The sequence below is a fragment of the Aphis gossypii genome, chromosome 2, assembly GCF_020184175.1.
Source record: "Aphis gossypii isolate Hap1 chromosome 2, ASM2018417v2, whole genome shotgun sequence".
Classification (NCBI taxonomy): Eukaryota; Metazoa; Arthropoda; class Insecta; order Hemiptera; family Aphididae; genus Aphis; species Aphis gossypii.
This window is the reverse complement of record NC_065531.1, coordinates 24,092,709-24,120,677: the sequence shown is the minus strand read 5'-3', so window position 1 is coordinate 24,120,677 and position 27,969 is coordinate 24,092,709. Positions and strand designations below refer to the sequence as shown.

General features: G+C 24.8%; 3 protein-coding genes and 1 pseudogene across 3 annotated transcripts; 2 read left to right on the top strand and 2 right to left on the bottom strand.

Moving 5' to 3' along the window:
- Positions 1-2,725: 2,725 nt before the first annotated feature.
- LOC114132665 (eukaryotic translation initiation factor 2A) lies at positions 2,726-7,208 on the top strand. The gene is made up of 12 exons (XM_050200704.1): positions 2,726-2,960; positions 3,042-3,186; positions 3,251-3,369; positions 4,136-4,235; positions 4,335-4,510; positions 4,942-5,021; positions 5,128-5,278; positions 5,358-5,528; positions 5,615-5,950; positions 6,535-6,621; positions 6,802-6,971; positions 7,043-7,208. The coding sequence occupies exons 1-12, from the start codon at positions 2,939-2,941 to the stop codon at positions 7,166-7,168; spliced, it is 1,683 nt and encodes a 560-aa protein (XP_050056661.1). The 5' UTR covers positions 2,726-2,938; the 3' UTR covers positions 7,169-7,208.
- An 878-nt stretch (positions 7,209-8,086) lies between these two features.
- Positions 8,087-11,499, top strand: LOC126550005 (dimethyladenosine transferase 2, mitochondrial-like). The gene is made up of 7 exons (XM_050200705.1): positions 8,087-8,667; positions 8,840-9,015; positions 9,111-9,267; positions 9,342-9,481; positions 10,583-10,744; positions 10,837-10,997; positions 11,072-11,499. Exons 1-7 carry the CDS (start codon positions 8,484-8,486, stop codon positions 11,343-11,345), a joined length of 1,254 nt encoding a protein of 417 aa, XP_050056662.1. The 5' UTR covers positions 8,087-8,483; the 3' UTR covers positions 11,346-11,499.
- A 190-nt stretch (positions 11,500-11,689) lies between these two features.
- Positions 11,690-15,429, bottom strand: LOC126550004 (uncharacterized; annotated as a pseudogene).
- Positions 15,430-16,478: 1,049 nt separating this feature from the next.
- LOC114130709 (uncharacterized) lies at positions 16,479-23,597 on the bottom strand. The gene is made up of 16 exons (XM_027995738.2): positions 22,863-23,597; positions 22,589-22,798; positions 22,328-22,525; positions 21,964-22,232; positions 21,704-21,860; positions 21,419-21,614; positions 21,224-21,359; positions 20,792-21,150; positions 20,585-20,723; positions 19,667-19,895; positions 18,634-18,828; positions 18,443-18,563; positions 18,198-18,377; positions 17,109-17,194; positions 16,876-17,047; positions 16,479-16,802 (listed from the first exon to the last, which is right to left on the bottom strand). Exons 1-16 carry the CDS (start codon positions 22,944-22,946, stop codon positions 16,681-16,683), a joined length of 2,853 nt encoding a protein of 950 aa, XP_027851539.1. The 5' UTR covers positions 22,947-23,597; the 3' UTR covers positions 16,479-16,680.
- Between the last annotated feature and the right edge of the window lie 4,372 nt (positions 23,598-27,969).

Below are 27,969 nucleotides of genomic sequence, written 5' to 3'. Positions count from 1 at the left end.
ACTATATAATAACTATATAATAAGTATAAATGTATAATAATCAGTAGGTAGATGATGTCGAGGAAGCAACACGTAAAAGATTCCACTGACCACTATGTCATTGGAAGAAATATTTTCTAAGTGTTCACTTCGAAAAAACAAAAGTGCAAGTCTTCATTTTGTCCTGGTCTATTTATTATGTTTATATACTTAAAAATGTTATCGTAAACATTTTATTTTTAATTGTATTTCTCCTCATATTCCATTTATAAATAATAAGAATTTAGAGTATATTATATTATAATAATGTTATGTGCCAAATAACCAAATACTTATGCTTCAGGACAATTACAAAAATTTTAAATTATACTTCTTTTTTTTAAGTACATATTATTCAATCACAGCTTCTACGTTCATAAAAAAAATAATTTTGTGGCTCACCCAAATTAAAGTAAGTAAATAGTAATCTTACCGATTGGCACCTTAGGAAACGTCGCGGTATTACTGCTTAGACCGTTATGGCTATAACCTAGGACTACACATTTTCAAGGTAGAAATTAAATAAAAAATATATTTTGGCGTGACCCAAAAAAATACGTTTAGGTATTATTTTTTTTTTTAATTTAAAAAAAGGGGTGTGGATGGCTGTTTACGTATCAATGTATATCACTATTTACTTTTAGGAATAACATTTCAATATGTAAATTTATTTCAGCCCATGGGCAGTAAGAACTTTAATTCGGCGGGCCTATGCTAAGTCTACTAGCTACTCAGCCCATTAATTAATCAGGCTCTGTATATTATTATACAAATCATTACCATTATAAAAACAATTCTAAGCGGAAATGGTCTGTACTCTGTAGTCAACCTATATACAATTTTACCAAGTATAGGTCATATCCTAGCAACATTCATCGGAAAAAACAGCTCCATACCAACTAAATACATTATTCTTTTTTATTATGATTTATATAATAAATTATAATCATAATGTTATCATTACATTTGTCTATGTAACACACCTGTCACCTTAACATATCCATAACCATAGACATATATAAACAACATGTTGTTTATATATGTCTATGTCCATAACCAATTATTTTTCATTAAATATTAAATTATTTTATTATATTATTATGCATCTAATTTATTATACTAGGTTAGGTTAGGTTAGGTTAGGTTAGGTAATACATTTATTTTATTAAAAAGTAACTATAAAAAAAATTATTTTTATAATATAATAATATTTTAAGCGGCATTTATTACACCTAATTCAAAATCCAAGTGGAAGTACCTTGGAGCTAGATACATATCGCGAGTTTTACATTCGTTTATTATAATATTAAACATTTCCTCGTGTGTAACTTGAGTTTTGCGCTCAAGAATACAATAAACTGCTGTAACAAACTCTGATTTTTTTTGTACACGTAGGTATCATATATAATTGTTAAAAATTTCAGGAGCCAGGCCAAGGTTTCCATTGCTATACCATGTATCCTACTCAGCTAGTAAGCTATAGCTTTTTTTTTTTAGTAGATACTAAGATACCCACAATAGTTTCCACATAGAGTCTACAATAAAATGTAATACCTTCATCATTTTTAAGATAGAGTCAAATGTCAATTACTTGTATTGCTATATACTTTAATCTTTTATATTTCAAGTGTATACTTAATATTTATACCTACATAATCTAAAATATTTGGTGAATTATTTTATTAAATATTATTAAGAATTATGATATAAAATTATATAAAAATGTAGATAGGTATATGATTTAAAAATTTAAAATTATAAAATGTTTAAATGTACACTATAATAAAAAAGTGGTATGTATTAAGTAGGTACGGGGCTTTTTTTACCGTATTTTTTTTACAGAGGTTTTTTTCCCTAATACCCAGAAGACATATAATAATTTAAATGTTAAATGTTTCTTCTTATTCGTACCTATATATGTATAAGTTATAAGTTATAATTTATAACTATTAATATAGACATATAGTTCAGAGTTCTATACCTACTTACAAGTTGCAGATACTAATTTTATTTTTCATTTTTCTTATAAATTCTGATTATTATGACTGCAGCGTTGCCGACTATGCCGTATAGCACATAGCTATAAGTATATTTTGATAAATTGAATTATAGCGGCTGAAACCTCGGATCGCTGTTTTTTAAATATACTTATATTAATTTATTATATACCTACGAACTACCTACCTATACTTAAATTACAACAATTCGATAGATTTATATTTATGGATTGAATGATTTTCATGTATTTACCAAGGTCTGTAATTTACTAACATATTGCCATTTTTACTTATTTTTTTCAAATTCTGATTTTGAGACGATTTAAGCATATTGAAGGAATAAAAACCACATTTACAAATATAAAAAGAAATAGTTTATGATAAATTATAATTGATTTAGAAAATATATGGAGACCATATATTGTATTTAAGTAGTTTTAAGTACTTTATGTCTATATTGTATATTAATTAAATGTATAATACCTATTTAATAATTATTAATTATTATGATTTTACACATAAAAAGTTAACTTGAATAATAAGTCGGAAATATATGTTTATAAATATAAATTTATGAAAGCTCAATAGGTTACACTGCCACTGCTAGTTCTAATTTTCTATACTCCTTGAAAGGTAACCTCAATACCAAAAAAATGTATATAATAGAAATAATAAATATTTGGAAATTAATTTTGAATTTTGATAATAATTTTAAATAGTGACTATAATAATATAATATACCTACTTTTATATACATTTTTTTCATTACTTGTACAATTTTATATAATTTTGGTCAATATGATAACGTTAATATTATAATGCAATTTTTGGTAAAAAGTATCTAAGAGCAGTTATTTGTTATTGAACTAATTTTGCAATAGATATTTATCAAGTCCGTAATTAATTAAAAAAATTAAATAAATATGGCTATTCCTAATATAGCAGGTGATTCTTAGTTTTATATTTATATAACGTGCTTATTTTATGTGTGTATAATTGTAACAATATTTTTTTCATTTATTTTAGTCCGAGGCTCTACAGGTTTGGCTCTGCATCAGAGCCAATCACCATATGATCCAGTCTCTAAGTTTCCATCGGATGTCTCACCAACATTCAAGTTTATGTTGTTTGGACCAAATGGAAAACATTTTGCTTGGATCAACAATTCCAAGTGAGTTGTAAATTTACATTTTTTTAAAAATGAATTAACTATATATTTTCTGATTTTCTATAAGGGTTGTAATTGTTAAAACTTCTGATTGGAAGACTATTGCTGAACTTGATTATCCAAAAGCCGCACAGTTAGCATATAGCAGTAAAGGAACTTACTTGGTCGTTTATGAGCCGTTTATGAGTAAATATAAAATTATATATTTTTAAACAGAATGTTATGTTTTGTGGTGATGAGATGTGAGTTTCTATTGCTCTCACAGTCACAGATATGTATACTTAGTATATTATACATCTATGATTATTCTATTTTTCCAATGGTTTATGAGTTAATCACAAAATAATAATTATGCTTATAGAATTTTTAGTTGTTAATTCTGTTTATCACACATAAAATATAGCAAATTATTTCAACAATAGTGAAAATGTATCACACATGTTGAGATAGAAGATTTTCAATTAGACCATATTGTTACATATTGGTTTTTTGTAGTGATACGTATTGAAACAAAATACACATCAAAACATATAACAAATTTGGATGTTCAATGAGAACGTTCTGGGCTTATATTATTTATAAATTATACGGGTGTACCGGCGCACTGTAAGCCACTTACCAACATTAAATTCCAATACGAATAGATACGTATCGCACGTATCACTTTTTAACGTATTGTAAACTTCTTGAACACTTGAGTCCGTTTCCAAAACGTATCGATACATATTGTTTTCTTCCTTGAAAATCTTGATACCTTATACACCTGACATAAAAAACAAAATTAATATTAATAAAATTGATATTTTTAAAATCTCTTTGATTAAATATTAATATATGTTTCCTTGTGTTTTTCTTTTTTTTCGAAATTTCTGTTAGTTGTCTATTATTGATATGATGTCTTATTAATTAATTATTTTTTTGAATTATAATATATGTAATTTAATATTTTTAGCTACACCTAGTAATCCAAAAGGCAGTCCTAATGTGCACATTTTAAAAACAGCTGATGGTCAACTAGTGAAAAGTTTAGAATACAGAGATTATAAACTTTGGTAAAATATTTCATAATAGTTAAAAAATATTTATTTATGTATTTATGAAAAATAAACAAGTCCATTATTTTGTTAGTATAATATTGTTGTCCTTTATAGGACTCCACAGTGGTCTTCTGACGAGAAAATTTGTGCTCGGTTTTTGAATGGCGATGTATTATTTTATGAAAATTCTAATTTTGATAATATCATACACAGAATTAAAGGACTTAAACTAAATAATTATTCAATATCACCAGGAAATCAACCACTTAACATTCTTTGCTTTATTCCAGGTACTTAAATACTTTTTTATTTACTAAATACTAATGATTAATAATAATTAATTTATTGTTATCTTTTCATTAATGATTAATGTAATTAATAAAAATTATAAGTAAAACTAAAAACTCAACTTCAAATTGATTAATCATAGTTATTACTTATTAGTCTCATATAAACTGAAATAAGATACGTAAGTACTGATTACGCAGTTAATTATTTAGTATTATCGTATTACAGTCTGAATAATGATATTGGGGAACAATTAACACATTTTAACCTAAATTGTCTTAATAAAAGATCCGAAACCCAATATTGGAATAAAATAATTTGGGTTTAAAACTGATATTAATAGGTTGGTTTTTTAATTATTATTAAGTTAATTAATTAATCTATATTACTATTGTATGCAATTTAAATTAACATTTAAAATCATTGATTCTAGCTAAAACTGGACCTTCAAATGGTCGTCTATTTCAATATCCAGATTTTAGCACTATCGTTGCCAACAAAAGTTTTTTCCAGGTATAATAAATAATGATGATATATTTTTTTATTTATTATTGAAAAAGATAATAACTATATTTAATATAATATTTGTATTCATAATTCATAATTTGCAAATATTTAGGCTGATAGAGTTGAAATATTTTGGAACCTGAAAGGAACAGCATCCTTAATGTTAACAAGTACCGATGTAGATAAAACAGGAGCATCATATTATGGTAAACAAGGTCTACATCTAATAACTTCAAAAGGAGACACTTCTCAGGTTATAGTGAGTAAGTAATTTAATATTATATATTTAAATACATTTTAAATTTCAATGTGTCTAAAAATTTATTATTTTCTACAATTTAGATAAAGAAGGACCTTTATATAATGCTGCTTGGAGTCCATCTTCCAATGAATTCTGTGTTATTTATGGTTTTATGCCATCAAAAGCAACTTTATATAATTTAAAATGTGATGCTGTAATGGAATTTGGAACTGGAACTTTTAATGCCGTTTACTACAATCCATTTGGGAATAATATCCTTTAAATATTAAAATATAATTTTTACATTTTTAAATAAGAATGCTGTTGCTCTTATCATTTTCTTTAACTCTATTAACACTTCTTCTCTTGGCTGGGTTTGGTAATGTGCAAGGAAATGCTGAATTATGGGATATAAATGGAAAGAAAAAGATTAAAAAAATGGAAATACCAGATACTACATTTCTTCAATGGTCTCCGGATGGTCAACATTTTGTAACAGCTACAACTGCACCACGACTTAAAGTAAGTAATGGCTACAAAATTTGGCACTATAGTGGTGCATTACTACATGAAAAACCTTGGGGAAAAGATGAATTGTATCAAGTTGTTTGGCAAAATTATCCTCAAGGCACTTTTAAAACACCCAACATAGTTTACAAAGCTGTTGAAGGTATTGCTTCTAGTCAACCAATTGGTAAGTTATTTTAATTGTTCTTACTATATTGCTAAATATTTATATAGTTTAAAGATTTGCATGGGCTAAGCCGGATTATAAAAAATTCAAGCCAGACCTTTTTCTCAAAAATATTACTGCTAGGACTGGACTGGACATTTCCTAAATTTAAACCAAACTGGACCAAATCTTTTATTTCTTAAATAGATATGGACTAGGCCGAAATTCTGTATAAAAAATTTTAAATTCTTACTGAAACCATGTTTTTTTAAACATCATATTCAATTACGAATTAAAACTGATGTTGGCCCATTTTGGTTAATAATTCAATAATAGTATTGAAATATAATAATTAAATAATTTAAAAAATAAATAATAATATAATACAGAAAAACAGTATCTATCTAAACAATTAAAAAAAAAAAAAAACTATCCTTTACAAAGGGCCAGGCTTGCTAATGAAAAATTGTACTCAGACTTTACCAGGCTGTCAAAAAAAAAAAAAATTATTGGGCAGTCTGGGCTGCAAATTTTCAGTCCATGTAGACCTCAATTAATTAATTTCAATATTAAATCTAATTTCTTTTTGGTTTTATAATTTATAGCATCTAAACAAGTTTATCGACCACCACATGCTCGAAACACTGATTTTAAACCCACTAGCTTACATGAAGATTCGTCTCTAGAAACAAGTATGATTTTGTTAACTGTAATTTTGTTAAAGTACATGGCTTAATTTTTGGATTTCATATAATAATTCAAAGCATTGTTTAATCAAAATTAGAATTTGAAAATTTTGTACATTATAATTATTAATTTATTTTATTTTCCAAAACAATAATGACCTACAAAATATTTGAAACATTTATTAGAAAACCAATCAAAAGCATATTTAAAAATGAAAAAGAAGCGTGAAGCTAAACGACAAGCAAAACAGTCGCAAGATGTAGACGATTTAAGCAATAATAAACAGAGTGCTGTTAAAACAATTGAGGAACCCAAAGATAACGAAAAACTATTAAGGATTAAAAAAATTCAATCTGTATGTTTTATAATTGTTATTCAATCATTTGTTCATTATTAAATAGTACTTTTATATTTGTTGTCTTACAGGATTTAAAAAGTATCAATCGTTTTAAAACTTTACAATCGTCTGGTAAAGAATTGGATAATAACCAAATGGCAAGATTAAAACTTGAAAATGGTTTATTGGCTGAACTTAAACAATTACAGTTGTAAAGAAAAATATATTTAATAAAAAAAAAAATATCAAATGTAATATTTAATTTATTACGTTTAATATTATAAATTATTCATTTTCTACAATATTCTCTCTAATAATATATTGAATAGTACTGTACTCATATGTATAGCGTGATGAAATTATATGGAGAGGCTATAGCCACCTTAGCCCCCATCATTCTACGCTTATGACTACTAGTAATGTAGTTCTGTAATGTTTAGATTTACAAAATAAGTATATAAAAAGAATTTCGAATTATATTTGAAAAAATAGTTACTTAAATAACAGTAGATGGGACCTTTCCAATCCTTAACATCTATCATCTATGAAAGAGTAATGCGTGGACTATTAAGATATTTTATAATATATCATATAGACACATACACATTATGATATTCCGATAACCGCTCGGTGAGTGAGAATTATTAGGTTACTCACATTAATATAAACTTACACACACACATGTGCACGGTCCAATCGCCGCCGATACAATATGTGAATTGAATTGCCTAAATTGTACTCCTAAATAAATGACTGGCACCGACCGCCTTAAAGTTTAATTTTAGGTTAGAAGTTGTTAGAATTTTAAAACTTAAGATATATTATATTATTTGAGTAATTATTTATATTATTTTAATATAGGAATATACTACTACAGTCTACAATTATATTATACAATTTTAATAACTATTTCAAAGTATGTAGAATGGTATGTAGGCTTTTTAAAAATAATCTGACTAAGAAATAACATTTCCTATTTTGACTAACTTTAACCCCTCTTGATAGATAGGAGATGAATTTTGAAAAAAGTATTAATTAGTATTAAAGAATGAATATTTAATCAATTATTAAAAAAATGAAATCTATATTTAATGTTGAATATAAGCATTAAAAATGTTATAATATCATTTACAATTATAAACAATATTAATAAATTATAAAATTTTGTATTTTATTTCAATATGTATAATTTAAGAAAAAACTAAAAAGCTTCTAACTGGAGGTTGGCTATCTGTGGCTATAGCCTACAATTATAAATCATCTTGATGATGGCTAGACAGTGGACATAATAATATTAATAATAGGGAATGCTTATCACTCAACCAAATTTTCTTATTGATAACATCGTGTTGATAATATCACAAAATAGATTAAATTTCATCTATTCAGAGATAAAAATAACTAACGAGCACATTTGGTTAGTTGTTACTCTCTTATTATTAGTCACTTATTGATTTTAAAATTTAAATTAAACTGCCAATTAGAATTATTTTATAACTGCAGTTATGTACTATTACTATAAATAAAAATATGATTTTAAAAAACAATGTTTGGATGTTGTCTCGGTCATTTTTCAAATGGACCTGGCGCAAACGACGGTATTGTTCTGCAACAGCGAATTCACTAAAAGAACCAAACGTAAATGAAACATTAAGTTCTTTTAAGAAATTCAAGTATCCGGAGAGCATGTTCGTGTCCTGTAATGATGTAGCAAGTAAATACCTAGTCAACATATAATACTAATTGTTTAATTGATACAATCGTATTATACTTATTTTTACAATATTAATTTATTGATTGTGATTAGTTGCAATGAAAAAGAAATATTTATATAAGTGCATATATATGTCTCATGTTTTTATTATTTAATTTGTAAATATGTTTAGAAGATATATCAGACACAATATCTATACACTTGACCAAAAAATATGGTAATAAACAAATTGAAATAATTGAAGCCAACCCTGGTCCCTGTTTAATCACACAGAATTTATTAAATAAAACCAATTACAATATATGTGTATATGAAAGTAGTTATAATGTGTTCAAAAAATTCTTAATGGTTAGTATTACATTTTGTTTTACTATGAGATAGCATTATTTGTATGATTTATCTGTTATTTATTTAAAAAATATAATATATTATTTTAATTATAGGCAGTTCATTCAATTCACGGTGACAGAATTAAAATTAACCCTGGAAATTTTCTCTTGCTTTGGAAATTTGGGTATCAAGATCGATTAGATCGAGGAGACAGAGTCTCAAAATTTTTATCAAGTGCTGGTATACCACAACAACCATGGAATCAAGAAAGTATGCTTTATTATTATTTTTTTTTAATTTATAAATATTAAAACATTGAATTAAAAAGTAAATAATATTTGTAGATCCATCACTTAAAATAATTGCTTCGTTACCAAATAAGAAGTTCTTAAATTATTTGATTTATAGTTTTATATTTCAAACTGGATTGATGGTTTATGGTCGACCAGAATTTTATTTTTTACTTTCACCATCAGTATTTAAAGTAAGATATATATATAATTAGAAAATTAAAAACTCAATAATATTATTTAGTACGTGATAAAAAATTACAATTTTAAAATGATTCAACACAACATAAAACATATGAATAAACAACTTATATTAAAATATGTTTTATATTTAAAGATAGTTTTTTTAAGTCAAAGAGATAAACTACTTTTTTAAGCTTTTTAAGAGGGTTTATCCTAGGGGAACTCTGGACTGTACATTGTAAGGTTGGAAGGAGTTTGATCGTTTTCTGACTTGGAATATTTGTTTAGAAATAAAGGAGATAATAGTTTGTAGTAGGTATTTGGGGATAGCTAGATAATTGAATTGTTGTTCTAGTCTGGTGTTACTGTACCATACCTTGTTTAAGTCTTAAGATATGTCTAAGAAGACAGCAGTTATAATCATTGTTTATTGTTTCTTTTCTAAGCCACTTTTTGACTTAATGAGATATTGACATACAACGTACATTTTTTTATACAGTAAAATGACTATTTAAGTTATAATTAAAATTATTTAATGAGACACTTAGAAATAGATCAACATTTAAACAATTAACAATTTGCATTAATCTATTTTAAAGGATATTTTGATCATAGTTTGTCAGCATAGCTGAGACGCTATAAAGGCTAGCTAAATAGAATAGTGTCTAGGTGTGAGGTTTTTAAGATTTTATTTGTAGTAAGGTCGTGATTTGGACTTTTTTTTTATTTTCTAGTTAAATTATTATTTGTCTTATTTCTACGGGGGATGTTGGAGTAATTCTGCCACTTTCATTGGTAATTTAATATGATGTTTTATCAGCATGTTTAATGTATGTTTTATCTTCTCCTATAGAGGTGAAGCAAAATATGGAATGATTAGCAAAAACTTCGGGTTTTTCAGCATTTATTTCAAATTTGGCTGGCCTGTTTTTCAAATGTTGGATTATGTTGCTCTATTAATTGTTTAGTGGCTAGTTTAAATAGTTATAAACTTATAAAATAATAAAAATAGTGTTGTAAATATATTGATACTTAAAATTCTTAAAATTGAATTCTATTTTTGTAATTTAACATAATAATATATAATATTTACGTATAATTTTTGTTTTTAGAGGTATTCTTGTGAACCAATTATTGATAAAATGTACTATAAAACACAAACAATTCTATTTCAAACTATCTTTGATATAGAATTAATAAAAACTTATCCAAGAAAAGCATTTTATCCACCACATATTTCAAAATCTGCTAGTAAAAATGTGCGTTTTAAAGAGGTTAGTTGAAAAAATAATATGCATTATTTAAAAACAAATAAAAAATTATTATTATATATTTATTTTCATTTTAATTTAATTTTTATTTTTAGTTGAAAGAAGCAGACGATAAGTATATGATCTTAGCAAAAGTCGTAGGTCGTCGAGATATTTTAAATAACGAAGGTTTAACAGAAGATTTATTAAAACCATATTGGTACTTTGTCAAGCATCATACACTAAGTCGTAAGAATTTTGTAATACCAATGTTAGAGTAAGTATTAACAATATATTCTTATTTTATTTTTTTCCAAATAATTATAATTGTTAATTTTTTTTTACTTTTAGGCAGTGGATTCCGGGTTGTGGACCTCATTTTATAGCTCAAGGATACACAATATTTACACAGTTTGGTGATCTAACACCTCCTCAAATTTTACGATTATTCTTAAAATTTATTAGTTTACCAGAATATAATGATTCACCATTTCTAAACTCAATGGAAAGTAGAATTGCTAAATTATTACCTTCATTACAAATTACATCTGAAGACTCTATTATTGAACAATCTGAAAGGAACTCTTCTATAGACATTGAAGAGTTTAATAACAAGGACAATTAATTTATGAGTAAATAAGACTGAATTTAAAATAATGATGTTATTATATTAATATTATAAATTATAATGTATTTGTCAGATTGTGTATTTTATTATATTTGTATTGATTTTTTTTAAATTAAAAACAAAGTAAATGTATTTAATGATTTGTTTTATACATTGTTGTAACAAGATTAGTTTATACCTTATAAAAAAACTATGATCAGAATTATGATTGCTATACATTTGGATAATCATCTAAATTTCATATTTTAAGGATTTATATTTTAAAAATAATTTAATATACTAATAATAATTTCTACGAATTTTAGAAAAATAAACTGAAGTAATTTTAAGTAATTTGCAAAATTTAATAGATATCTGCTGTTTCATGTAGACATGTGGTGGTAACTGCATTTGTTAAAAGCATTATATTTATTATGAGTTTTACAAAAAATTATTAATCATACAAAGAAGTATGAACTATATTATTAAGTATAAATTATTCAATTTAATATTCCATTTAATGTATTAACTGCTGTTTCATATTGTTTAATGATCGGGTAAATGTATGTACATTTTCTTTATTCAACATTATGAGAGTGTCCAATCTATCTTTAAAAGCAGCACGCTCCTCTTCTACCAGTTCTAGTCTGAATGTTTTAAAATAGTATTCATTATAATCTTGGTTATTATTATTATCTATAAAGTGTTACTTATTCTGTAATTCTAATAATTTCTCATTCGCATTTAATTCATTTTTAAAGTGATATTTTGATTTTGATCTTTTGTTAAATAATGTTGATGAACTCAAGTAACCCATCTTTGATTTAAATTTTTGGAATTTTAGGTTTTCCGTTAAATATTTATTCTGTTAAATAAATTATTCTGTTAATATAATAAAATTTTTAATTCTGATATACTTACTTTAAAATCAACAGCATCTAGAACGTGTTCACAAATTTTATTATGAGCTATGCATAATAGATTCACAAGTTGTTGATTTTCGAATCCATTTAATTTCTATTTAATAAAACTATATTATAATCTCAAAATTATATTATTCATTTGGTATTAATTTTACCTTACAAAAATTTCTTTAGGATCCATAAAGTCTATTGAACACATATCTTTATGATCTCTGTAAAATTGTAATTTAGTATTTAGTACTTAATATATTATCATATATGTCTTTACTATAATTATTACTTAGTTGTATCATTATTCTTTAGTATTTTGGATTCTAAATGAGATATTCTCATATCTCTATCACTCAAATCAAATGCTTGTTGTTCAATAATTTTTTCCGCCTGTAATTGTTTTTTTTTTTAATCATATTAGTACTTTATCTATATTTAAACAAACTTTATCATATTTCAACTGTAGCAATGCAATTGATTCTTCAAGTTTTGTTACAGAGTCCTTAGTTTTAAACCATTGCATATTATTATTACCTAACTCTGCCTATAAACATATAGAACAATTAATAGTAATGAATATATACGAGATTTATTATAATATGTTAACAATACTTTTAATTGATCAATAAGTCGGTTGTCTGATTCAGACTTGGATAATAATTTTTGAATTTGTATTCTTAAGACAGTGATTTCTACATCCAATGCTTTACTACGTCTTTTCCATATTTCCACTGATGTAGTCAATTCGGTAACCTTCAATTGAGTATCCTTTAATACCTGCTCATTAATTGCCTTACGTGCTTTTTCCAATTTTTTGGTGTTAACTAAAAACATTTGATGGTAAGAACTGATTTATTTAGGTATTTCTTATTTTTTAAAAATATTTTTGTTTGAATAATTTTATTACTTATTTATTAATTCAAAAACTCACTTATAAAGGATTTATTTCTATATCACTTAAAAAATATTAGTATAATAAAATGAATTAACTGCTGGATACTAGCTGATTCTTTTATCAAATAACACTAATTATTTTAAAATCTACTAAACTTTTTGTATAATTTCTGGTTGAAATAAAATTTTTTATCATTAGTTTTTAAGTTTTTAATTTTTTTGAATGAACGTTTTTATTTATGTTTTTTTTTTGTTATTAAATTAAGCCTCCGCAGTGGTGGCCATTGGCTGACATTTGACAATTATCTTTTTATTTAGTTAAAATTTGTTATTAGAATATTTTTCACAACATTTACAATTTTTATTTCATATTCTAAAGCAGAATGTTTTTTGGAGTACTTCAATTTTAATAAATAAAAACTAAAATTCTGACTAAAGTTATTATTAATTAAAGTTTAGGTAAGCACAGTGGCATATTTACGGGGGGGATATGGGGGAAAGATCCCCCCTTGGTATTTTTTTTACTAGTAAGTTTAATAACGTTGGTAAGTGTACCCCCCTCACCGTCGAGGAAATTATGTTTTCCAATTTATATCCCCCACTGGGTAACCAGAGTAACTAATTCTCATTTTGCGGGGTATCCCCCTGACCATACCACTTGCTAACCTAAACTTAAATATTTGGATCCATTGATCCATGTCAATTTATTGCAACAAAAACATTGCAGAAATTTTGGTATAATAATAATAACACTGTTATATTAAAAATTAAAAGTTACAGCAGAATTCTCTATTCGTGGATATGGAATGTCAAAAAATGGAATATGAAATAAAAAATGTATATTTTCATTCAAAAAGGTTAAAAATAAAAATTATAACGATAAAATATATTGTTTTATTTTAATTGGAAATTATGTAAAAAAAGTATTTTCAAAACAATAGATTTAGAAAATTTCTATTAATAATGGGTGTTTATAAAAGAATTGTCATACCTACATAATATGTCAAAAAAAGAGAAACTTGGTATAGTTTAATTTATTTACTGAACTTAAGTTTATTAAATATTCTTATTACACAAAAAAAATAATGTATTATAGTTGAAAATTTCTAAAAAATACAAATCATCAAGATTCAAATTCTGAGCATAACTGAACAAAAATATTTTTATTTATCCAATAATATTTCCCATAAAGAGCATTTTATAAGTAGGTATATATTATATCAAAACTATAATAATAATACCAGTTAAATCATGCAGTTCTTTGGTTTTTGAATCACTTTGTTTCGCTTGCAGCTCGTTTATTTTCTGCTGCAAGACCAATATTTTTTGAGCACGTCCTATATAATTTGAAGATCCTGTGCCCATTAAAACTGTTTGCATCACTGCTGGATCTCCAATTTCATTAGATAAAGCCTATATTATAAATCATCAATACTGTTTTAGTCTATTTATAATTCCATTCCCATTAAAAATCATTCTTACATTTTGAGTAATTTTTAAATCATTTTTTAATTGCATTATTTGATTTCGGTAATTGCAAATCTTTTTATTCAATGAATTGCATTTATCATTCAATTTTTTTAGTTCAGAAAAATCTTTGTTTTCTAGAATGTTAATTAACAATATTAATAAATACTAGTATATTATAATATTCGATAACATAATATACTTGTATAACCATTAGATGCTGATGATTTTATTATTTGTAATTCTGACATAAGCTCATTTACCCTCTCTGTCAATTGTAATATTTTTTTATTTGCAAAGTCTGGTATGATGTTATCAACATTACAATTACATTTTGAACTATCGTTCTTTATAATATTTTTGTTTTCAATTATAGATAACAAACGGTCATTTTCTTCTTCTAAACTCTATTTAAATATTTATAAAAAATTATGTATAATTCCAACTACTTTACCTTACTTTTATTTTATGTAAAAGATGCTTGTTTGTATGTTGAATACTTGTCATGTCAGAACAAGTTGAAATGATCATCTCATTCTAGATAATAAACAATTAATATTTTAACTTTTAATAATTTAAATTTATGACCCTTTCTTTTATTATTACTATAAAACATACCTCTTTATTTTGAGTATTGTTACAAATTGTATTAAAACTTGATTCATCATTTCCATCCATTGATTTATTTCCATTGTCTATAATAGACTGAGTAAAATACTTTTTAATAGTATCCATAAATTCAAATGCACACTAACATTTACTTAACCTGAGTCCTGAAGTATTTATTTATTGTGTTTATCAAAGATTAATTTATTAAATAAACATGATAGTTCCTAGGTGACAACTGAAAAGAAAATATACTTAAGATTTTTCTATTTTTTAATGTACCAATTTATTCAAGTATTGTTTTTCTTTATATGGTTTTAATTGTTTCATTCGTAAATTTCACTCATAAGTCATAATGATTAATTGTGTTGAATAATTCAAACAATATCAACTATATTTAATAATTTTAATGAGTTATTTTTAGAAATCTCGAATAGTCTACTGTGTTGAATTTTAGTATTTAGCATTAAATGTAATTAGGTACATTTTCTTATACCATGTAAACATAAAAAGTTTATGTATTAAGTGTTCTAAGAAAAAAGTTATGCACACAATTACTTATTCCTTTGCTAAAACCCTTTGTTATCCTTAACCTTGAATATGCTTTATGAGTTTCTAGCATTTTTACATCAACACATACTACTACAATAATAAATAATAATATATATTTAATTAATGTATTCTGATAACAGTATTACGATGTTTAAACCCATCATTATAGACCGACAGTGAATTATTTATTAAAATAGAATATTTTATTTATTTAAACATTTTACTAGTTACCACCCTTTTCCCTTAAAATAGTAATAAAATACCAATTATCATATTAAATTTTATACAAGAGTTAGATAATTATTTAAACTTTATCAATATATTTTTAAACTATATTTTGTCCAAGGACTAAAAATGCCATAATATATTGAATGTCTTTTTTAAAAATGGTAGGTTATTGTTATTTATAGACAAGGATAAAAAAGTAACAGTGAAATAACTGTGTATAATAAATGATTTTCTATTTATTTATAATCTTTTTTTTTTTTGTAAAAAAAAAAATCCTATAAAAACAATAAATAATACATGTTACAATCACTGATTATAGTAAAATAATAACACAACCTTTTAAGTTTACACTGTTACTTTTATTCTACAAATTTATGTTTCACTATTTACAACAAAAGGACTTTCAACATTAATTAGAATATATATCAAATTACTTAACTTAATGATTTAATAAACATGCACAATTTAACTAGGATAACATTTAATTAAATTTTATGCTTCAGCTAATTTATTTAGAATAAAAATTCATAAAAATATTTGTATTATGTATAATTTACAAGAAATCAACAAGAAAAAAAATATTATAAAATGACAATTTTTTTTTTTTTTTTTTTAATTCTTCATTCAAGTGAAAATGTACACATAAACAGTATTCATAATAAACATACAACATTTTAAATTCCTTGTAATGATTAAATATATGTAAAAGAATATCGATTCTGCGAATCACTTAATTTGTAAATCAAGCTACCATCAAGATCAGCTGATTCTTTGGTAGGCATACTTGACATAAAATCTCGACAAAATTCAAATACTGAAATAATTCATCATAAGAAAATAAAAATTCATTTTTTCTTAAAAAAATATTAAAATGAATTAATACTTACAAATACTAGATGTATCGTCCTCAGATAAAAGATAAGTGTCTAAACTACTGGCTAATTTCCAACAAGAATCTACATATTCTTGTTCAATTTTTTCCATTAATTCAACATCAATACTATCTTCTGTTACACTTTTCATCCATAATTTTGTAAATTGTTCACATGCATTCCATAACTATATTTAAATAACATTTTTAAGATTTAGAACTTTTACTTAGAATATATTTTATAAATACCAATGCCAATGACTCATAAGAAAATTTCTCCATTGAACCACTAAGCATGCATAATCTAATAGCCTGGCTAACATGATCTTCAAGTACTGTAAAACGAGTTTTTAGTAAATAAATAAAAATTATTTAAATTAATTTGTCACAGAACAATGAATTAAAATAACATAAATTATAATTATAATATAATTACTATATTTTTCTTTTTAAAATTTCATAGAATAAATAAATATCTTTCAGATTGAGAATGTTTTGGTTAAGTTATAGATTCAATTTCTTTTCATTATGAATTATGATGATAATAAAGTATATTTACTTGAGGGATAGACTCATATATATTCTTGGTGCCATTATTAAATTCAAGTACAAGGCTTGTTCAGCCTTTAAAATTTTTTTAATAAAATAGTTAAAGCTGCTAGCAATCAAATATCAAAATTTAAAGTGTATAAAAAAAATAAAAAAATAAATGTATTATTACAATGAATATCAATTGATTTTATAGCAATAAATTTTCTCTTATATTTTTAAAATCATCTTTTATCAAATTTTCAACATTCTATAAAGTATAAAACACTTTTATAATGTTTTCAAACTTTTCAAAATCCTCATAATATTCTTCTGTTAATAAATCTCATAATTTTGAGTCTAATAATATATTTTTGGTATGCATTGTTTTTTAAGAAGAAGATATTTAAAAAACATAACTTAAATTATAATCATATAATCTGTTATAGAATAATAATCGCGTAAAGAAAATTAAAATAAATCTAATACATCTTCCATAAAAGTTATAGATAAATTTACCTCTTCAAATATTAAAAGAAAATCATAGATTTAAGATTTATATAATTTTAAATTTATAAAAAAAAAAATTTAGTTGGGAAAATATAAAGAAGTAAAATTAAATATGAATTTTAAAAAAATGATGAAAAAATAAAGTACTTATACTAAAATATTATGTAAATGTAAGGATTTTTAAATTGTTGATAAATGTTAAAAAATAATAAAAAGCTATTAAAACATAAAATAAATATTGATTGACTAATATTTATTATTTATATTGACATTAATACAAATAAATATACAAATACTAACCTTTTTCAAAAGCATCCAAACCATTTTTTACATTTTTAATACTATCAAATAGTTTAGAACCCAGATATCTTGATGCAACACTGAAGAAGTATGTTTGTAGTTTATAAGTGGTTGACATAATCCATAATCTAATAAAATACATTCTTTTCACGTCTAATGAGTTATCATACTTATTTAAATCTGAAATGTTGTAATAATAATTAACCATTACTACATTAAACATTTAAAAACATATATTTATTTACCTTTGGTTTGTAACTGAGAGATCATTGCTACAGCTTGCTTTGCTGTTATTAATAAACGAAAAATTTTGTTATAGTAAAATATCACCTCATTGGTTAAAATTAGGCTTAATGGAAATTTTACCTATATGTAAATGAAAATATAATTAATAAGACCAGATAAATAAAAAACATAATTGGAGATTTAAACTCACATCATAAGTAATTGTAATACGTTCAAGTTCATCAGCAAAATTATCGTTGAATACATCATTTTCTCCAAAAAAATTATATTTTTCAGTTTTATAGTTCAGTGATAAATTACATGAATGATTACTAGATAAAATTGAACTATGATCGTCACTAAGAAGTGAATAAAAACAATTGTTCAAAAATGAATTGCGCTCAATCTATAATAAATCAAATTTAATTTGAATATTACAAAGACTTAAATATAGAATAACAAATAAAAACATTGACAAAATCCAAGAGTAGCAAAATTATACTAAAAAATTCTTTTGTTTTAAATATTGAAATAATAATATTATATATTTTACCTTAAATTACCTATAAAAAATGCAGATATTATAAAACAGTAGTAAGGTCAGTTATATTGGGTAGTAGAAAATAAAACAAAAAAAGAAGTATAATATAAATATAAATTAAATAAATATATAAATTATAATAAGAAATAAATGTATTAAAGGTGGTATAGGAGTAATTTTAGACATAATAAGGGCAAATAAACAAAATATTGACGGCCCCAACGAAAAAGATCGTATCTCATTTTTTGCAATTTTTCAGTATGAACCAAACATTCAAGTTTAAATTCTTATTCTGTTTTTTAATTTATTAGTTTGAAAATAATTAATATTTAATCTATTTGGAACACTAGACATACAATCTTTTTCATGGGAAATATAGAAAAAATATTCTTTATCAGATGATGGTGATATCTCAATATTGACAAAAATCGAGATACGACCTTTTTCGTTGGGGCCGTCGATATAGGCAAATAAAAACGTTTGAACACGTTATGAGAAGAGGTAACACGGAAGCAGTGAGAGTAGATAGAAAAAGAAGGAGATGAATACTAAAGAAGAGCCATCTCTTCTAACAGAATGGAAAACAACACAAAAATATTTGGTGTAAGTGAAGAAATGGAGGGATAGAGCTCTATAGAGGTATAGAACAAGGGTCACACATAGTTAGATGTAAAACAGTGAAGTAAAAAAGAATATATTTTACCTTATACTCCATAGCTCGATCAATTTGAACAGACTTATTCACATCTTCCATGAAAATTATATTGTACAAATTTTTTAAATGATACACAAATTTATTTTTCTTAAGAACAATATCTCCAACTACCAGTCCAATGTTATTTATAGCTTTTTGAATAATCAATAAAAACATATCTACCATTTCATAACTTGAAGGTATGGTCAGGTCAAAAGTTGATTGGTCAGTAGTAAATCTAATCAGTCAAAACAAAAAAAATAATAATCAATATTGTTGTTGATTATTGAAGTAGAGTATTTAACTTCTATTTAAACAGACCCACACTAGATCTAACAATTATTTTTAATTAAAGTAAATAAATAAAACATTGCATCATAATGGTGTCTAATCAGGAGAAAAGGTTCTAGGTTTGAGTTCTATTAAACAGTTTAAAATTGAATTACACAGATTAAAAATAATAATTGAATTAGTTTTATAGAAATTCGTATTAATTAAAATCTTATTTTATCTCCCTCCCAGCTTTAAAATATCCTAAACAAATCAGTTTTTTCACAAACAATTACATGCATAAATAAAATTAATTATGAAACTAAACTTTTTATAATTTTATCTACTACTTATAACATAAGAATTCAAAATAAATATAAAAATCAAACACTATGTCTATACTATAATACAGGCTACTCAATAATTGGAATTTAATATTTTATTGAATGAGTTTTAAAGTTATAAGGAATATTTTTGAAAATTAATTTTGGATTAATTAAATAATATAAAGTAAATCTGAAAATATATTCACATATAAACAACTTACATTACATAGATTAGACTGGGAGCTAAAAATACATTTACATAATATTAATCATATTCTTAATTAATTGTTACTTCAAAATAATTTAATATATTTAGTAAGCAGATACTTACTTATAATGGATACAAGCTGATGCTAACAATGGCAATTTATTCCAGTTTGAAGGATTATATTCATTCAAAGGATTAATGTAATTTTTCCAGAAGGTATTAGAATTCTTTATTTCAACTAAAAAACTGTTATATAATTCACCTGAAAACATTTAAAATTAAAAAAAAAAAACTTTCAAATAATTGAAATCAACAGATATTTTAACATACCTCTAGGAACTTCACATAAGGCAATAGCATCATTACTCATTTCTGATGCTACAAACACTTTCCAATCACAATTATTTAAAAAATGTATTAAATATTCAAGAATTTGCGGTACACATAAATTACAATCTTTTAAATATTTATGTATATCTTTAAAGAATATATTAAATGCTATACTACTATCTCCTTCATAATTGTGTATAATAAATTCATTATTTTCATCAACTAACTGCCCAGCATGAATCCATAATTCTGTCATATGTACATAAGGTTCAAATGCATATAAGAACAATGTCACAACAATTAATTTTTGGTAATCAATAATTGCAGTTTGAATGGACCAAAATAATACTGAAATTAATCTGAAATATATATAAATATTTATATTATTATCATCATACTTAAAAAATACATTGAAATATATATTAAACTTACTTAATTGAAGTTTTCCAGTTATCAATAGACTCCCAATTTGAATCTACAGCTTTTGAATGCACAGAATAAACATAAGAAATAATTTGAAAATGCATGTACATTTCTTCTTCAAATGATAATAATGTGTCATGGCCAACTAAAATTGATTAAGTAAACATTAACTTTTATATGGTAACAACAAAAATAACATTTTACCACAATTTTTAATTCTATTTTCAATAAGACCCATTTTATTAATTATTGGTTCTAAAATGCACTCCAATCCTTTAGCATATGCTCTTAATGTATAGGATACTTTTTTTAATCCTTTTAAATAGCATGTAAATTGTATTAGATGGCTAAATTGTTTTATGTATGGTGAAATAGTTAAAATCCATCTATTAAATACCTCCTAAAATAATATTAAATACTAATTAATGATCAGTTAAATTTAAAAAAAGGTTAAATTAATCAATGTACAAATACAAAGCTCAAACGTACAGGCGATATAGATGATGAAATAGTCATGCATCCAAATAGTTTTCTTTGTTCTTCTAAACTGTACTGAAGAATATATGATGAAGTTAAATTGTTTTTTAAACACTCGAGTATTATGAAATTATCATCTATAATTTTAAATATTTTATTATTTGTATATCTAAAAACATATACATAGAAAATATTAATCTTTATTTATACAGTTAGTTTTTATTTTTTATTTTAATTGATTGACATAAATATAAGCAAAATATATTGTTTACTTTTTTAAATTGAAATAAAAAGAATATTGTCCATCTTTAGCAATTGTTTCAGATTTATTGAGCCACCAAAGTTGAGATGCTCGTTTTATCAATAAATTTCTAGCTATATTTTCATGGGAAAAAACTAATTTAAGATATTCTCTACTAGATAGGGAATTATTTCTATCTTTTATTCCATTAACTATAATCTTCTGTGGTGATACAACATTTAATGAACGAAAATCAGCTTCATCTTCAGAATCTGTTTCAGAATCAGACTTTATATAGTACTATAAATCAATAAAAAGAATTACAAGTTATAAGTACTTATAACAATAATTACACATTTTTGTTTATTTTTATATAATATTATATATATACTTACAGAAGTCCTACCAATGCTTAGTAACTCTTGAATTAAATCAGTTTTCCATGAATCCCCAAGTACTGCAGTTTCACCTTCTAGTTCAATTCTGACTGTGTCTAAATTAGTCTTACGGAAAGCATTTCTAGACCCACAAGGATTATTAGCCATATTGATTATCATCCCTATGATTGCCCATTTTACAACATTAGATGATAGCTACCAAATATTGAATGACATTTTTATAAATATCAAGTATAAAGAACAATTAATAATAAATACTTTAGAGCGATTATTGATATTTGAATAATTAATAAATCGGTGAATACGCATTTCAAATTCCTTAGCTTCCAACGGAAATCCGTGAACATGATATTTTTCTATTAATCCGTTAACATAATGTTCAACATCTGACTGTTTAGGATGTTCATAATATTCGTCATGCAGATTATTTATTATTTGAGCATATTTCAGATAGACTTCATTGAAGTTCTGGAAAAAAATCAATACAATATATTAATAGCTTTTGTTTTTAAAAATATACAAAGAAACAAACTTTAAGTCCAGTCATCATTTTAATGAGTTCTAAAATGTTTGCAAGAGCCTTTGACGACAAACTAATAACAGGCGTATTGTCCATTTTCAATTTGGTCCAAATAATATTTCGTACACTTATAAATAGTTACATAAATTAGTCTTAAGCTTACAATATACACATAATTAAGTGAATTAAAATATAAAAACGAAAAAATTTAGTGGTGAAATGATATTAAGATGATACATTATTTTTACATTAATTTATTAAGTTTAAGCTCGTAATTAAAAAAATTTATAAAAATTGAAAATAATTTTGGCGGTTGTGATTTGAGATTTGTATTTTGTATAGATAATCAGTAAGATAATATGAGAGCCTTATCAACAAGCCTCTTATGGTGTACTTGTGTCTAATTGGTCAATATACTGTATAGTAAAGTGTGCGGTTAGTATTTAAGCGCTATCTATCTATCATTATGAGATGATAGAGATGATAAGGGCGATAAGGCTCGTTTTCAGTTTTCCACTGTTTCTACTTTCTATAAAATAATACCTTATATAATATACAAATAGCACAATATTAAAGATTTAAAAATCTATAGGATCATGCTCCGATACTGTAGACCCTTAGTTTATTTAGTCGAAGCTGTAGACAGTAGTCCACTAGTCCAGTCCATTCTATGTTGGTTAAATTGTGATTTCGATTATAGTAAATAAAAGTTATTCACTTAATAAATTACTATATAAATAATTTAGGTGATTATTTAAAAAAACAGAAGATTATTGTATTACCTATTGCAATATGAATCTTCTACAATTAGTAAAATAAAATTGATAATTTAGACTAGGCAAATTTGAAAAAAAAATTAGACTTTTGAATAACGCACGATTGCTATTGAAGAAAAAACGAGGTGACAATCTGGTAAATTAACCTGTGTATTTATATTCTTATATTCTATACATTATAGATTAGCCATTAGGTATCGTGTAGACTATATGGCGACCCACAGACAAAGTGAAAATCTATAAAAAAAATGTTATAAATTCTTAAACACATACCTACCTATTGATTTTTGAAATATTGTGATAAAAAATGCCAGAAAGAAGTTAATAATTATAATTAATATTTTTTTATAGCAATTGCCAATTATTAATCATGACAAATAAAATTGATTTTTACATATTATAAATTTCAAGTGTATTTTAAAACAGATATTATAACTAGTAACTACCATATAAGTAGGTAGTTGATTTACAAAAATTGTTTAAAATAATAAAAAATTAATAAATTTATTTTTAAAATTTATTTTTACGGATAGATATGTGGTGGTAATAAGTGGTATCCAAAATATTTAATCTATATACCAAAAGGTAAAAGTGTATGCTTAGATACTACATTACATTATTTTAGAAAGATCTTAAATTGAACATAACTATTTTTTATTGTGTTACTAATCACTAATGTGTTAATGTATAAATAATTAACAAATTTATAAAATTTAATTTTGTTTACGATTGTGTCAACCACTCAAAATCATTATTAAATTTCTTAGAAATTTTGGACAAGGACAATAATGAAGACAAAAATAATATAACTTAATAAATACCTAACATTAATCAAAGTCTGTATATTAAAAGGCTTAAATCAAATCTTAAGGAATTCGTTTTCTCTGCATATATGCATTTTATATGTCATTGTTTTTCTACTTAAATTTAACGCAGCATGTTGGCAAATATCGCAGTACTCCCTGCTCCGGACGCACTATAGGTACTAGTCTAGACTAGTGCTGCGTCTGCAGTAAAAACGTACCAATTTAGCCCTTAGAGCCTAGGTTTTAGATGTCGATTGGACGCCAATGTGAGAAACAACCGTTTCCTTTGTTTGCAATAAGGATATCATGATATTTTTATATTCTGTGAGATAATATCGAAGGTTGAGACGTAAGCATACTTCAAGGCGCTGTTCTTCGAACACCTGCACCGTTTGGTGCCATTTATAAATTTTCAAAATATCGAATATTATATACAATATATATATAAAGGATTCACTATATGCATGCTCAACTCAATTTTTTTACGAGTATAATTTTTGAAATTTTAAATTAGTTATGATGAAAATATTTTCAACTAAGTATTTAGGTAGCGGTATTAACTATTAAAGGAGTATTTTATGGCAATACCAAGCTTAATTTTTATTTAAATAATAACTAATTTTTTTTATTATAAATTACTATAAACACTATAAACAGGTAAATTCATGAAAATGTTGATATATTTAAACATATAAGTTCTGATAACTGATGAGTATAGTTTTTGAATTATTAAAAAATGCATGTATTATAATAAGGATAATATCCCTTAAAAAGTATTTTATAAAAATATATATAATACATATTATAAGTAAATATAAAATTGGATCTAGTACTTATTATTACAACTTAAAAATTACAAATTAAATGTTTATAGATCAATATTAATTATTAAAATGTTTAAATCATTAAATCTCCAGTTAAACCCATTATTTATATTATTTTAATCGCACAATCACACTTTATAGCAGAAATGAAATGATGAAGGTAGATGTTATTATCAAAAACCGAGATGGCGTTATATTAACATAATATATATTATCAGTTATCACAGAACAAGGTTACATGTATAACATAATATGAATCGCATTAATTGTTGGCTCAGATGACGAATGAAAATAAAAGGTCGGTCAGCCAGTGGTCGAGCTTCGGACTGGGTTTTATGGTGTGGTTTATACTTAATTAATAGTTTTTTTTCTATAGCAGAGATAGTCACATAACATGTGAGCCAAGATAAAATAAATAATACATAAATATATAATGTATAATATAATATATATAAATAATAATAAAAATGATTTTATCATGATGTGAGTATTGTAAGCCGATCAATAGGTAGGTCGTAGGTACAAGACTTTAGTTATGTGACACTGCCACGCCCTACGGTTGGTTGGTAAAGTATCACCAAAATTAAAGATAGTACTATCACAGAATAGATTAATAATTAATTAATAATTTTTCAATCTCAACACTAATAACTTAAGCCTTTGAACAGTTCTATCTCTACCTACTACCTTACCAGTCACCACTGTGGCGTTGCTGTTCCGTTTCAATGGGCCATATTATTACTATTTGAATTTGAGACCTTTAGCATTCAATCCGTTTATACATAACATAATAACCATGATCCACTGCACAGCGTGAACCCTACAACAGTGGTGCGCAACCTGGGTGTTGCGAAATTGTATTAAGGGGTCTCCAATAATTTTACACCTCATAAGTTATATAGGTATTAGGTACTATCAGTGGCGCAACCAGGGCGGTGGTATATTATTTTATGGTGTTATACAAAATAAATAATTTTGGGGGTCGTGGATCAAAAAAGGTTGTGCGTAACTGGTCTACAACCGATTATTAAACAGCTGTAACATTTCGGATCATATTTTTAAGTGAAACTTGTCGCACTTTTATACAAATTTTGTTTTAATGTATGACTATTGTTTTAATTTTTTTTCCATCATAGGTCTTAACGAATTTTAAACAGTACTTAGTCTGATAACTTTAAACGGTCAACGTTGTACGTTTGGTACTTTGGTGGTTAGGGTTAGGCTCTAAGAAAGAATAACCTAGGCGGTATTCGGTATAAGCCTGATATTCTCATAATAGTTAACAATGGCGTCTAAAAATGGGTACTGAGTGGTCAAAAGGACATTTCCCTTGATATTTTTTTTTCTTGTGCCACTGTAGATAGTTATTTCTGTGAATTTATTTTACATTGCTGAATTTAAAATCTAAATGATCTCAATTTAAATAAATACATACACCGCATAAAAAAACAATTTGATTTGATAAATATCGATAATGAACGATACAAAGTTGAAATCCAGTAAAATATTTAGAAGAGTAGAATCATCTATAGTAATTTTTGAAAAGAGCCTTGCTCTGACATCTGGAAATGGATACGAATACGACTCGAACGAGTCTACGTAAGTAAGCGGAAATCCATTAAAATTGCAGAGTGGTATAATGTATTAAAATCTGAGTAGAGGTTGCCCCCATATAACATCTGTAAAAACTACTATAATTTTTATTTATATTAAGATATTTTTTATTTTTGAAAGATAAAATAATATATTTTACTTATTTGATAAAATAGTTATAAACAAATAAATAGTTAAAATAGTTAACCTTACCTATAGGTACATTTGTAAGTATATTTACAATTATTCAAAAACATAACTTACTCTAACTTGATTAATTTTTAATCAATTTTAATATTTTTTTTTTAACTGTTTTAAAAAATATGTTCAATAGAAATTTAAAATTTTTAAATGCATAAAAATTTTTTTTGACAATTTTTGAATAAAGAAAAATATTGAATTTTATGCCATTCAATCAGAATTTCCATACTTGGTACTGTAAAAAAACTGTGTTTTAATATGTTGATTTTCATAGCGATATAGGGTGATACTGCAGGACTTTTGGGACATACTGTAGGTATACTGTATTGTGTATAGCAGGGGTCGGCACTCGGCAACCCATAGTCGCGTATAAAGCGATTTTATGCGACCCGCGATTACAATATATAATTAGTGTAAAAATATGGAATACTACATTATGTATTTATGTTAGTTGATAAACTACAAATAAAATAAAGTGTATGGCCCGTGAAAATTTTTTTTTTTTATTTTTGGCCCCTGACACCAAAAAGGTTGCCGACCCCTGGCTATATAGTATTATTATATAAATGGCTATATTATATTGTATTACGTATTCTTTTCAACAACTGTTCCAATAATGTCTTTTGTTAAATGTTTTTCAATATTGAGAATAGACTACAGAAAGATCAAATAATTTTGAACCATCCATGTTATCCACCTGCATGTTTTTATTTGTCTCAAGTCGTTAGTATAGGGACTAGAATTATATGCATTTTATATTTATACCTGTTGATTAGTTAAAAAAAATTGCTAGGTTGCTAGGTAAGACATAAATTCAAATTTGAGCTTTATGAATCTATTAGTGCAATGGGTGAAAATTAATTTTGCATATTTTTGTATATTTATTTTATAATGATGTGTCTTTTTTTCTGCATGTCTG